The sequence below is a fragment of the Protopterus annectens genome, chromosome 3.part0, assembly GCF_019279795.1.
Source record: "Protopterus annectens isolate FY-2018-M chromosome 3.part0, PAN1.0, whole genome shotgun sequence".
Taxonomy (NCBI): domain Eukaryota; kingdom Metazoa; phylum Chordata; order Ceratodontiformes; family Protopteridae; genus Protopterus; species Protopterus annectens.
The window spans coordinates 1,931,871,342-1,931,886,363 of record NC_056731.1 but is presented as its reverse complement, the minus strand read 5'-3'; the positions used below and the strand labels follow the sequence as shown (position 1 = coordinate 1,931,886,363).

General features: G+C 45.0%; 1 protein-coding gene across 1 annotated transcript in view; it reads right to left on the bottom strand.

Annotated features, from left to right (window-relative positions):
• The window catches only part of PTPN23 (protein tyrosine phosphatase non-receptor type 23), a 1,983,393-nt gene that overhangs the window by 1,398,123 nt on the left and 570,248 nt on the right, over positions 1-15,022 (bottom strand). Inside the window, exon 6 of the mRNA XM_044066015.1 lies at positions 14,402-14,533. Within this exon, the coding sequence (XP_043921950.1) occupies positions 14,402-14,533 (132 nt within the window). The remainder of the gene's footprint in view (positions 1-14,401; positions 14,534-15,022) is intronic.

The window sequence follows — 15,022 nt, the reverse complement described above, 5'->3', positions numbered from 1 at the left end:
CATGTATCCGTAAATTACCACATAGGTGGCAGTACACTAAAGTATGCTAGACATGTTTATTAATGAATCCATTGACCAGGAAATTTTCAACTTCATTTACTGTGCATCGCCTCGAGTACCTGTTTTGTTCGGGAACCCGAAAATCCACAAAAACATTAGAGACCTTCCCATGTGCCAGTTGGTGAGTGGTAGAGGGAGTGTAACATATGCAGCAGCCAAAGTTGTGGATCACATTCTAAAAAAAATATGTGGCTAGGGAATCATATATTTCTAAAGATTCCTGGTCCTTTTTGGGGAAGGTGAAAAACATTTCGTACAGTCCTGATTACCACTTTCTGACGGTAGATGTTGTTGACCTGTACTCATCCATTCCACCTGATGTAGCGGTGGAATGGATCGAGTTGGAAATGACCACAAAGCAGGCACCAGCGAGTGAAACTTCAATGGTAAAAGACCTATTGGACATCATTTTAACATGTAACTACTTCTCCTTCAACGACAGATGGTTCCATCAGTTAGTTGGAGTCCCCATGGGCTCACCATGTGGGGCGAGTGTGGCCAACATGGTCATGGCCCATTGGGAGAAGGAATTTGTGTTTACTAACTCTATCTTCCTAGAACAAGTACCTTTATATACCAGTTTCTTGGACATTTGTATCATCCTCAAGGGCGACTCTTCAGTGGCCAATGACCTGGTGGAGATGTTCAACAAGTCCACGCATTTCTTAAAGTTTACCTCTACTTTTGACACAGATAGAATAGCATACCTAGATGTGGAATTATTCAAGGACAGCAAACAAAACCAGATTTTAGGCAAAATTCATCGCAAGCCCACTTTTTCCAATTCTTATTTGCATTTCGATAGTGAACATCCGGCCTTCCAGAAGAGATCAGTAGTAAAAGGCCAATTTGTGAGGGCGGCCTGAATGGTCTCAAGAGATGGTGACTTCCAGGAAGAGTGCCAGTTCATATCGAATTTGTTTTTATGTAGGGGTTACCCTGAGGAGTTGGTAGTGGATTTGTGTCTAGAGCTTGGATCCAAAAGGGAAATGGGCTATTTTCAACCCATTTTGGGTCACTCTGTCTCGGAGAATAGCTACCCCAGGGGTGACAGACAACTTAGAGGTGTATACCATTGCAGTTTCATTACTACCTTTAGCATGGATGCTAGAGCTATAGTGTCCATCATCCAGAAAAAATTGGGGTTTGTTGCCAACTGAACTAACAGGACCCAATAATTTAGGGCCGGCCCCGAAGATTACATTTAGGAGGGGTCTGAATATCAAGAACATGTTAGAAAGGAAAGGTGGCAACATGACTCCAAGAGCTGGCATGTACAAGTGCAATATGTGCAAACATTGTAGATATGTGAGGTCGGGCACATATTTCATGATTAGGGATACCAAGCATCTGATCAAAGGGAGATACAATTGTGCATCGACACACGTTGTGTATCCCGCTTCTTGTTAGTCATGCCCAGCTTTTTATGTGGGCAAGACGGACAGGAGATTGAATGAACGCATGTACGAACATTTATATGCCATGAAGAAGATTAAACTGGAAAATGCCCTAGCAAGTCATGTCTATAATCACCGTGGCCATGATTTTACATTTATGATCATTGACCAGTTGAACTATGTGAACTGGGGGGGGGGGGACTGAATCCCTGAAATTAGAAATGAAGGAGCTTATGTGGCAGTTGAGACTTGAAGCCTACCATCACCCCGGTCTCAATAGTATGTTATCTATCAGCTGTGTCCTTAAGCTGAGGTGTTTGGAAAGATGATGCATGGGGGTATAACATCAGGAGTGATTTGGACATAGGACCGGGTGAGCGATCTTGATATATATTTTATACCATGTTTGGTAGATGGAATGTCTTTTTATCGATATTTGAAATATTATGGCATGCTTTTTATTTTTTTATTTATTTTAATGTGTCAGTGTTATTATGCATATTTGGTTCAAAGTAAGTGTGCTTTTATAATATAATTAACTTTCGATTGCATTATTTAAGTGCTATGTAAGGAACAGTATTAGTTTTACAGTTGTATATTTTATATCACATACAACTTTTTATATTGTGTGTTTATGGGATAGGAACATTTTAGTTAGATTGAAGCTACTTGTGCCTGTTCCTTTAAGGTAATTGGAGGGTGTGTTTTGTAATAGACTTTGCTTGCAATGGCTTTACATGTAGCAGCATTTAAGTGTGAGTTGTTATTTTTCAAAGTCTGAAGAAGTTGGTGCAGGGCACCGATGAAAAGCAGTATCGTGGTGCTTAATAAAATTGAAGTCGTTCGTTTATTGGCGTCTTGTTTGCTTATCCCTTTGGAATTTAAAAAGACCTGCTTCAGTGAGTTTGGCTATCTGGCTGAGTTTATCTTTGATGAGTTTCACCTCTCTGTGCTTATTGGAGGTGTTTAGTTCTGCTGCTTGGAATTAGGAACCGTGTTGTCTTAGTAGCAGCTTGTTGTTTTTGCCTTTGACTTCCAGAACAAGCATACATGTGTTTGGGAGGCGTTTAGTCCTGCTGTTTGGCATCAGGAGCTGTGCTGGTTTAGTAGCAGTTTGTTTTTTCTTGCTTATGTATATATATATATATATATATATAGACATATATATATATATATATATATATATATATATATATATATATATATATATATATATATATATATACATATACAAATATATATATACATATATATATATATATATATATATATATATATATGCATTCAATTTAGAACACAAAAAATATACCTCCAAATAAAAGCAAATACACCAAAAAGGCTTTTAAGCATAGTAAAAAAAGAAAGAGGTATAATAAGAGAAAAATAGGGGGCTGGAGGGTGGGTAACCAGGACTGCAACAGTGAATACACTCGAACATCTACATTTATGGTAAGTGTACACAACTGTACTATGTTCTTCGTGTTTCACTGTTGCAGTCATTACATTTGGGTAGAATCCCAAAGCTATGGTTGGGAGGATGGAATTATACAGCATTAGGAGCAGCTATAAGGCCCTGCAGAGCAGCAGTGGCAAAGCCTGCTCTGGATTTAGAGAAGACAGGTAAATGGTAATGTTTGGTGAATGTATGAACTGAGCTCCAGGTCGCAGCTTCTAGAATGTCTCTGGTAGGAACCCCTCTGAGAAAGGCTGCAGAAGTAGATGCAGCCCTGGTGGAATGGGATCTGATCCCCTTGGGGACAGGTTTACCATGGTGCATGTAGCAGAAATGAATACAATGGATTATCCATTTTGAAATAGTCTCCTTTGAAATAACCTTCCCCTCTGCCCCTGCAGCAAATGTCACCAGTAATTGCTCAGAATTTCTTAGAGATTTTGTCCTGTTTAAGTAGAATCTTAATCGTCTGTGTACATCCAATGAATGCAGAATCCGCTCACCCTTGTTCTGTGGATTTGGGAAGAAGGTTGGCAGATGAATGGTCTGATTAACAGCCACACTAGATACCACTTTAGGCATAAAGGATGGATTAGTCCTGAGAGCCACCCTGTCTGGGTAAAATATAATAAAAGGCTCCACCGCCATGAGAGCCTGTAGTTCTGAAATCCCCCTAGCTGAAGTGACTGCTACAAGAAAAGCGGTCTTCCAAGAGAGAAATTTTAGGTCTGCAGTAGCAGCTGGCTCAAAATGAGGTAGAGTGAGTTTTTCCAACACAAAATTGAGGTCCCATGCAGGTGTTGGTACTCTCCTGGGAGGTCTAAAATTTTTGGCCCCTCTGAGGTACTGCTTGAGCAGGGGATGAGAAAAGAGGGGAGGCTCTGTGTTGCAATGAGCTGAAAAGGCAGAGGCATGGATTTTGATGGAAGAAAATGACAGGCCCTTGTGAAGCATCTCAGTTAAATATTGCAGAACCTGATGAATATTGGACATTGCTGTGCTTATTCCTTGTGCTTGGTTCCAGGCACAGAATCTTTTCCATTTGTCAGCATAAAATGTTTCTAGTACTAGGCCTTCTAGCCTCCAAAATGATATCCATCACAGGTTTGCTGAGAGATGCAACTGGTGAAATTAGTTGATTAGCCACACTGCAAGATTCAAAGTTTGGAGCAGAGTGTGCAGAATTTGAAAGTTCTGCTGAGACAGTAGATGAGGTATCTGAGGCAGGTACCATGGAGGAAGGTGCGACATGTTACGTAGGAGCGGGTACCAGTGTTGGCGAGGCCAGTCTGGAGCAATCAGAATCATTTTTGTTTTTTCCTGTCTGACGTTTAGTAAGAACTTGGAGAGCAGAGGCAGAAGGGGAAAGGCATAGACTGATAGGTTCTTCCAGCTGAAAGATAGAGCATCCACTTTCCAAGCTGTTTTGTGATGAAGTCTTGTGCAGAATTTGTTCAACTGACAGTTTTGGGGTGAGGCAAAAAGATCTGTGTCTGGGCTCCCCCATTTGCGTTTCAACATGCTGAAGATTTGTGGATCCAGTTTCCATTTGTGTGGGTCCATAAGATTTCTGCTTAGTTCATCTGCCAGATCATTTTGCTTTCCTGGCAGGTATTGAGCCTGTAGATATTTGATAAGTCAAGGCAGTGTTCCATAAAGCCATGGCTAGTCTGCAAAGAGGGTAGGAATGGGTACCCCTCTGCTTGTTTATGTACCACATGACTGTGGTGTTGTCTGTCTTTATCAGTAGTTGTCCTGGATGAAGATAGTCCTTGAAGGCTGTCAAAACATTCTGTCCAGCTAGCATCTCTTTCTGTTTGATACGTAGGTGCATTTGATTTGGGCTCCATTGGCCCTGAATGCATATCCCTGCCAGATGCGCCCCCCAAACAATCTGATGCATCTGTAGTCAGGGTTTGGGGTGGCAGGGGGTTGAATGAATGACAGTCCCTTGTTTTGGTGGCAGGCCTCTGCCCACCATAGGAACTCTTGTTGCAGGAAAGGAATGACAGGAATCATTGTTTCCAGGCTGTGGCAATGTTGACTCCATAAGCTTTTTAGGTACCATTGAAGTTTCCTCATATGCAGTCTTGCGTATGGAATTATTAGAATGCAGGAAGCCATGAACCCCAAGGCCTGCAGAATTTGTCTTGCAGATAGCTGGCATTTTGTGGCTACATGTTTGAAGTAAGTCATCAATTCAATTTGTTTTTCTGGGGTAAGGCAAGTCATCTGGGCAGTTGTATTCAAGCTTGCACCCAGGAATGTAATTATTTGAGAGGGTACCAGTTGTGATTTTTTTTTGTTTATGGTGTATCCTAGACAAGTTAGAAGTCTTTTTACAAACGCCAGATATTTTAGAAGAGTGTCCTTGTTTTCTGCCTGAATTAGACAATCGTCCAGGTATGAATATATTTGAATATTTCTTTGCCTGCAAAATGCAATAACTGGAGCCAGGCACTTCGTGAATACCCTGGGCGCAGCAGACAAGCCAAAGGGCAATGCAGAGACACGATAGTGAAAGTAGCCTGCTTTGAAGCGTAGGTATCTTCTGCAAGATTTCCTGACTGGAATGTGCAGGTATGCTTTTTTAAATCTAGAGTTGCCAACCAGGTGTCTTTGCCTACCATAGGAAGTAACTGGTGAAGAGTCAACATCTTGAATTTTGGAATCTCCAGAAAGATGTTTAGAGTAGACAGGTCCAGTATTGGACGGCATGATTTTTCTTTTCTGTGTACCAGGAAAAGCCTGGAATATAAACCTTGTCCCTTTTCCTCTTCTGGTACTGGTTGAATTGCCTCCATGCTTAAGAGGGAAAGAACTTGTTTTTGAGCTTCTGCCCACTGATTTGGGGGCAGGTCTGGCCACCCGTTTGGTGTTGGCAAAGTGTGGAAATGAAATCTGTATCCCTGGGACACTATATTTGAAACCCATTTGTCCTGGGTAAGGAGTTCCCAGTTTTTTGCATGAAGAGCAATATTTCCCCCCAAAGTGGTGGTCAAAAGATAAGTGCTTGGGATTTTTAAAAGGAAGTCATTAAGACTGTTTACCATAGGGGGGTGTCTTGTTATTTCCAGATTTGGAAGTGGAGGCCCCCCACTACTTAGTTCTGAGAGTCCCCTGGGACTGAAATAAGAAGTTATGCACCTACCATAACGTTCCATGTTAGTTGTCTTCTCTCGCCTTCTTTCTTGCTGGATGGGTTCGGAGCCGATCCTCGGCTCCGACTCGGCACTTGCTAAGCTCGAGAGCTAATTTTACCAGCTCGAGGCAACCCTATATCCCATGATGCAAGGCGTGACTACCCAGATCTTGTTTGGTAGCTATAGAAATATTTCCATTATCTTCTTCCAACAGAAGGAGAAGAAAGTAACCAAATGTGTAAACACAACACAGGGGAACTAGTAAAACTAGTGACCACTTACAACTGGAGTCCATAGGAAGAATAAACTCGTCCCCAGAGAAGAGTACAACTTCAAGGTCTGTCCAGGCTAGGGGGAAAGGAGGGAGGGACGCAAGAAAGAAGGCAAGAGAAGACAACTAACATGGAATGTTATGGTAGGTACATAACTTCTTAATGTTAAGTTGTCAAACTCGCCTTCATTCTTACTGGATGGGACCGTGTCCCTCGCACCTCTATCCTGGGTGGCTCAATGGAACAGACTCTTGAGAACTGTGGAACCAAACCTAGCTCGTCTCTGGAGGCCAAGTCCAATTTGTAATGTGAGACAAAGGTATGAGGCGTGGCCCAAGTGGCTGCTGCACAAATGGTGTCAATAGGTAGCCTAGCCTGAAAGGCTGTAGATGTGGCTAGGCCTCTAGTAGAATGTGCCTTAGGTTTAGAGGGCAATTCTTTGCCCCTAAGGAGATAAACATGGGAAATAGTGGAAGAGAGCCATTTCGATAAGGTCACCTTGGAGACCGGGAGACCTTTTCTGTTTTCTGCATAAGAAAGAAAAAGCTGATCAGATTTTCTGAATTGTTTAGTTCTATCCAAGTAGTATCTGAGCTGGCGATGAACATCCAAATAATGCAGTTTCTGTTCCGCTCTGTCCGAATACTTTGGGAAAAATACTGGAAGATCAATAGACTGGTTAAGATTCGTCTGGGAAGCCACCTTGGGCAAAAAGGATGGATTTGTTCTTAGAGATACTCTATCCTTGTGGAAAACGAAGTAGGGAGATCGAACACAGAGAGCATGAAGTTCAGACACTCTCCTAGCTGAAGTAATAGCCACCAGAAAAATTGTCTTCCAAGAAAGAAATTTTAAAGAGCATGTAGCAGCCGGTTTGAAGGGGGGAAGAATTAGGGATGTCAGCACTAAATTCAGGTCCCATTGCGGAGGAGGATCTTTAACTGGGGGCTTTAGTAGAAAGATACCCGAGAGAAAGGCTTTACAAAGCTTGTGAGACATTATGTTCTGGTCCGCTAAGCCAACATGAAAATTTGAGATTGCTGCCAGCTGGACTTTGACTGTCAAAGAAGAAGAACCAGACTGAAAAATCTCAGCTAAGAAGTCCAAAACTGACTGAACTGGGGCAGTAAAGGGGTCTATGTCCCTAGACTTTGCCCAGAAGGAAAAACGCTGCCATTTACTAGCATAAATCTTTCTGGTAGAGGACTTTAGAGAAGCTACTATGATATCCCGTACAGGATTAGAAATCATAGGAAGCCTGGCTAATGAAGGAAGTGGAGCAACCAAGCGGTGAGGTTGAGAGAGCGAATGGCCTGGTGCAGATGACCCGACTGGTGGGTCAAAAGATCTGGAACTGGGTCCAGATGCCAAGGCTGTACCAATAGATGGCGATGAAGGAACGGGAACCAAATTTGTCGAGGCCAGTAAGGGGCAATGAGAATCAACTTGGCTCTCAAAACGGCAGCTTTCTGAATGACTTGAGGTATCAAGGGGAATGGAGGAAAAGCATAAAGAAGTCCCCGGGGCCAAACCTGGGTTAGAGTGTCTCTGGGGGGTTGGCCTGGGAGTGGATAGAGGGAGAAGAAGTCTGGGCATTTGCTGTTTTGGGGTGTAGCAAAAAGGTCGCAGCAAGGGAAGCCCCACTTCTGAAAAATCTCCTCCACTACTTTTTGTTTGAGAGACCACTCGTGAGGCATGAGAATAGCTCTGCTCAATCTGTCCGCAATGAAGTTGGATTTCCCGGGGATGTGCGTTGCTATCAGAAACCGATGAGAGGAGATTGCCCACTGCCAAAGTCTGAGAGCTTCTCGACACAGTGGATAGGACTTGGTCCCGCCCTGTTTGTTGATGTACCATACTACGGACATGTTGTCCGTCTGAACTGCAATAGTTCCTAAAGGAAGAAAGTCGTTGAGGGCTTGCAACATTAAAAGCACTGCTCTCATTTCTAGGACATTTATGTGCAGATGGTATTCGAAAGGGTTGCCAAGTGCCATGGACCATCCTGCCCTGATAATGCCCCCCCACCCGATCAGGGAGGCATCCGATGTGACTGTGGCAACTGGGGCTGGGGGAACAAACGGTCTGCCCTGGAGGACTTGAGGGGAAGAAATCCACCAGGTCAGGTGACTCTTGCAAGATTGTGGCACATGGGAAGCTGCTGGAAGGACCACTGGGTGAATAACATCCATTGCAGTAGCCGCATATGGAAGCGAGCCAAAGGAAGTAGTACAATGGCAGCCACCATAAGTCCTAGCACCTTCAGGACAAACCTGGCCCTGATCTTTTTGCAGAGTAGGATGATCTGAACATATTTTTGGATGTCCAGAAGTCTTTGATCTGTGAGTCTTGCTGACATCCCAACAGTGTCTAGTTCTGCGCCTATACAGGTAATAGACTGGCAAGGTAACAAGGAGCACTTTTCGAAGTTTATGGAAATTCCTAACTGGCTGCACATATGAAGAGTGTAGTCCCTGGCTTGGAGAAGTTGATGCCTGGTGGTGGCCGTGAGGAGACAGTCGTCTAGATACGGAAACACCTGGAATCCTTGACATCTCAGGTGAGCCGTGACCGCTGCCATGCATTTGGTGAACACTCTGGGGGCTGAAGTGAGACCAAAGGGCAGGGCTCTGAATTGAAAATGACTGGTCCCCAGCCGAAAGCGGAGAAACCTTCTGGAGCGCCTGTGAATTTTTATGTGATAGTACGCATCCTGAAGGTCTACCGAGCACATCCAGTTGTCCTTGCCCAAAAAGGGTAAAATGGACTGAAGTGTGACCATCCGGAATCTTGCCTTCTTGACAAACTTGTTTAGTCTGCTGAGGTCTAGAATTGGTCTCCAATCTCCCGTTTTTTTGGGGACCAAAATGAATCTTGAGTAGATCCCGGATCCTATTTGGTCTGCTGGAACTGGCTGGATGGCTCTTTCTGCTAGAAGTTTTGATACCTCCAGCTTTGAGAACTCCCTTAGACCGGGTGCAACGTCTGGGAGGGATACCTTCTGAGGAACAGGATAGTTTTCGAAGGGAATCTTGTAACCCTCGGATATGATCGACTGTACCCAAATGTCTTGAGAAAGGGAAAGCCATGCTGTTGGGTACAGCGCAATCTTCCCCCGACTGCCTCCAAGGGTGGACAGTCGGGCAACACCTTAGGGATGCTGGAAGGGTTTGTCAGGGAGAGGCTCTCTGCTACCCTGATTCTGCGGACCCCCTCTGCCCCTAGGGCGGCGTCTATTGTTATTACCCCCTCTGCCTCTGGGGTTAAACTGACCACGTGCGTCCGGCGTGACTCCCTGAGATTTACGGAACCACATCTTCCCTCCCTTCTGACCTTTAGGATAAGGTCTTGAAGGGGTGGAGAAACGGACTCCTACGGCAGAAAGAGTCTTGCCGTCCTGCTCGCATCTGGTCAATGTTTCCTTCACCTGAGGTCCAAACAAAGCTGAAGTGTCGAAGGGAGTATTTGTGAAGGACGCCTTAAAGGGATCTGCGAAGTTGCAAAGCCGCATCCAGGACTGACGCCTAAGGGCCACTCCTGTGCCTGCGGCTCTACTCGCTCCATCGGCCGCATAAGAAATGACCTGCATGGAGGAGTTTGTTAAGGAATTTAGGATTCCCAGCTGCGAGGTAATTTTTTCTTGAGCCCCGGCAGCTGACGGATCCTGTACTACCTCACCTAGTTCCTTGAGAATATCTCTCTGGAGCTGGGTAAAGTGACAGAGATAATTCAGCGAGCGCATAGTGAAGGTCGCTGAGGAAAAAAATCCGCTTACCATACCTATCCATGGTCCTAGACTCCTTGTTAGGAGGATGGACAGGTACAGAAGGATCGGCAAGTTCCTTCTTGGTGGCAGCTGCCACCACCATGGCATCAACAGGGACACCCTTGGTGAGAAACTGCTTGTCTACCGGGGCCGTGATAAATTTAGATGGCCTCCTAGGGACTGGTTCCACAGAATCCGGGGCCGCCCATGCCCTTCGAGCCACCACTTCCATGAGAGGGTCGAAAGGCGGAGACACCCAGGAGGTGGAAGGTCGAGATCCAAAAGCCTCCAGGTATACTGACTCATCCTCGGAGGGGTTAATGGAAGGCCAGTTCCCCCTCTGTTTAAGGAGTTCCAAGATGTCTGAAAAGGAGACATCCTCAGAAGGGGACTTTGGGGATCCCTCTGACTCATCTAAGTCAGTATCAGATGTTGTAGACTCAGGTGAGTCTATGTGCTTCCTCTTGCACGTCCTCTTACACGGGGGTTCCCCTGAAGGATCAGGAGAAACTTCGGAAGAGGAAGTTCTTCCCAGTGGGGAAACCTGGGGCGATGGATCTCTGGGTCCGGGAGCAAGAGAGTGGGAAGAGATATCAGCAGGCACCGAGGAGGGGGGGAGCTAATGGAACCGACTGTTGACTCAGCTGAGGGGCTAGAACACTCCTCATCACCTCAAAGGCTCCCCTTCCAGGGAGGCCAGAGAGCTCCCGCTCCGAAGAAACAGGAACTCGTCCCAAAGAGAAGGCTCGAGGCCGATGGTGCCGAACTCACCAACGCCGAAGCTCCGAGAGGGAGAACGGGCGGACAAGGGTCGATGCCACTCGCCTCTGAGCCGACACGGAGTCATGATGACGGATCCCTCCATGGAAGGTATCATGGAGGAAATCGGAGTCAGCGAAGGAGCCGAAGGTGGCATCGGCTCCACGCACCAACAGTCAAGGTTTGAAGCTCCGGCTCCGAACTCTGGAGGAGAGTCAAGGAGGAAATTCAGGGGATGAGTGACCGCTGTCGCCAGTGCCAGTGGCAATCCAGCAATCTGCCTACCAAGTCCTGCAAGTCGAGCCTGGAAGACCTAGAAGGAGGCCCCGGCGGTCTTCGGCCCGAAGAAGAGATGCCTCCGATCCCGGACCAGGTGGCAGGGAAGGGGACCAAGATCTCAGATCTCTTGCTACAATCGGAGCTCCGGCGATTCCTCCTTTCCAGCCGGAGCCGCCGACTTATGGGCTCCAGCAGGAGGTGGACATGGAAATGTCGCTCCAGCCGGAATGTTCCTGCAGGACTCTGTGGCTAAAAGAATGACAAATGAGTGCACAAACACACACACACAAAGTTCACCACACACAACTTACTTAAAAGGGGGGGAGGGGTAGTACAACACAAAACACCCTGACAGGAATTAAGGAAGGGAGGCTTAAGGCCTGAAAGTTAAAACAAAAAAAAACTACTGAGCTGGTAAAGTAAAAAAAACCCTCTTATGGCCTGAGAGAGATCTGGGTAGTCCTTGCATCATGGGATGGGATATAGTTGCTCCAAGCTGGTAAAATTAGCGCTCGAGCTTAGCAAGTGCTGAGTCGGAGCAGAGGATCGGCTCCGAACCCATCCAGCAAGAATGAAGGCGAGTTTGACAACTTAACATCCTGGGGTTTTTGCTGTGTCTGGGTTTGGCTTAGAGGATCTGGAAGGGACTGGAAAGGACCAATTCTTAGTAGGCCAGTGCCTACTAAATCTCGGAGGTTGCACTTGTAAGAAATATTTTAACAGTTTGCATAGATTTAGCTTTATCTTCCATCTTTTTAAGAACGTCTTCAGCTTTATTGCCAAAGAGGCAGTCCTGATTTAAAAAAGCATCCAACGATTTAGCTTATACATGATCAGGCAAAGATTGCTCCTTAAGCCAAGCATGCCTTCTAAGCACAGACCCAGTAACAGCAGCCCTGCAAGAGGCCTCTGAAGAATCAAAACCACAGTGCAAAGTATGTTTCCCACTTGTTCAGCAAAATGCATTAAATCCTGTAAATCTTTATTTTCAACACAGTCAGGAATCAACATCATTTTCTGTTTAAGCAGTGCAATAATATGCTCTTGGTATTTTAACATATGAAATTGGCAGTTTAAAGCCCTAATGGCCAAGGTTGCAAAAGTGTAAACCTTTTTACCCCATCTATCCAGCGCCCTGGAGTCTCTATCAGAGGGGGTAGGATTTTTTAGCAGTAGAAGCCTTAATGCCCTTGGGCCCCTGAGAAATGGTCTCTGGATCTGCAACTGGATTTTTGAAAAGGAACTTGTGGGACTCAGGAACCCTGTAGTATCTGTCAGGTTTACTAGGAGCCGGAGGCAGGGAATCAGGGGCCAAACTAGATTCCAAAAACACATCATCCACAATGTCAAGTACAGGAGGTATAGCCAAAGGCCTATGCTGAGGGAGAAGAAGGAAACCCCTAAGCCTCTTTTTTGAATCAGAAAATTCCTGGCTTTCCCAGTGGAAATGCTCCCTTAAGTTATGTAAAGTTTCCCCAAAAGAAAAATCCTCAGGAGGGGAAGCAGAGGAAATGGAATCCTCTGCATCCGAATCCTCATAAATAGGTATGGACAAATCCAGGTCATTATAAGAGTCAGAACAGATTCCTGATCAGAAAATTCATAATCAAGCTCAGCCCTAGGCCTCTTGGGGGGGGGGGTTTGACTACCTCTGATTAGTGTAATTAGATCTTCAGCCATTTTTATCATTTTTTTTTTTTTTTTAGGCATAGGGGCCTGAGCATGTGGCCTAGGCGTAGGTTTTTTAGACATGGAATGAGATTTAGGCCTTAGTAATGAAGCCGGTGTTGATTTAATATGCAAGTCTGTAGGCCTGAATACACCCTCAGAAGCCGATGCCTGCACAGCGGCTCCAGACCCATCCAAGGTAGAGACATCCGCGGGTTCCATAGATGAAGTATCTCGTGGCATTCCGGACTCCGAATGGGTCTCAGTAGAGGCCTGCGAATCAGAAGTAGCAGGTATCAGGGTCTGCGAAAGTGTCTCACTGAGTACCGGCAAACTGGCGACTGGCTTAGGAGAAGCATCGTCGGCAGTTTTGGACCTCAGCGGCCTGTTTCTGTCTTTGCGGTTTTTCAGAATTCTGGTAGTCGGATCACTAGCTGATGACATTTCTGGATAATTAAACCGAGAACCGAAATATTTTGAGGCAAAAATGTACCGACGATGGATAGTGCGCTGATTAAATAAAGCACAAAACAGACAGCAAGGTATGTTGTGGTCAGGGCCTAGGCAAGGAATACAGTACAAATGAAAATCTTTACGAGGTATTTGCTTTCCACAAGTAATGCAATTATTAACTTTTACTGACATCGGTAAAGAGCAAGAAAAAGTTTCCCCAACGGGGTACTTAGCTTTAAGTTGAAGACTTTGGTTCTGAAACTCGAAAACGACAATTTCAGGAGTGGCCGACCGGCACTTGCAAACTGCTTCTGCTTCGGGCACCGCACGGCAAGAAAGACTGATGTAATGGCGTCGGCTGCATGTTTTACACCCCTGACGTCATAGAAGAAGGGACAGCAACCGAGCAGGACCCAAGACTTTGTTAATCAGGCCGACTGAGGGCAACCTGCCAGCAGATTACCCAAATGTAATGACTGCAACAGTGAAACACGAAGAACATCGGGTCTATATTATAACAACGAACGATCAAATAAACGAACGCTGTTATATCGCAGTCTAAAGTTCGAATTCGCAAGACATCGAACAACCAGAACAGTGATTTTTTTCCCAGGGGAAAAAAAAAAAAACGCTGTTCCCAAAAAAAAAAAAAAAAAAGACAAAAAACATTGCATAAAGTGGGGGACTTCACCCCCCTACTTAAATATACCAACTCCGAGATCGCACTACAGTGACAAAAATGGCAAAGTGATGAAGCGGCCAAGCGACTTCTTTCCCAGGGAAAGAATTTGCTTATATGCCACTTCGGCATTTTGCCTTTTCGACATTTCAAGTTTGACCAACATGCATTCAACAAAATGCGTCTTCAGTTATCTGATAGGAACCCTAGACAATGGCACATGTAAAGCTATATAATCCAAGATGGAGCTGGCCTTCATGTTTATGGTACACTGTTAAAACATCAGCAGTGCTGTTAGCAAGAAGTGCTCAATGTTATGGTCAAAAAAGTTTACTAATTCTTCTGTTAAGATACTGACAACTGTTGACAGGGCCTTCATACCCATGCTCGTAAGACTGACATCGCTGTATAGAAAAATAAAAATCTTATTGTGAAATGCAAACAAGGATACATGGTGGGATAAACTTCTTACCAACATGAGGTTGATGTTAAGATTCAGGATCTGGTGACTCATATCAACACTGTACGAGTGAACAAAGTGGTCCTGTAGGTAGGCGAAGGCACCAGCAGAGCACTGAAAATGGGTGCAGGACACTTTCATTCCCTAAAACAAACGGTAATGAGAAACAAAATAAAATATCACTCATAGCATCACTGTTTTTTAGTACTTCTTAATCTGCTATAATTTCAACATTTTGCAGTTTAATGGACTGTGGTTTACCGCACATCTTTACAGAGAGGATTCTAATAGCTAGAGTGACCAAATGAATGGGGTGCAGAAAAGCTCAGCGAACATCATCTTTCTGACAGAGGTCAGCAACAGCACACATTGTTGACTATTCTGCTGGCCAGATCACATCTGAAAAAAAGTTCAGTTATATGAGAAATTTACTATTATAGCATATGCTACTGTTCAGACATCTGATTTGGGATTTCTGCCACAGGCAAGGTCCAATATCCAGCCTGACTTCTAGAACTCCCCCCCACTGCTGATGCCTCCCTCCCATGAACAAAGTAATGTCCTGGATCTACAGATAGATGTCAGTCCATGCAATCTTAAGATCTCGCCTGCCCAGGAACCTCATTAATAGCA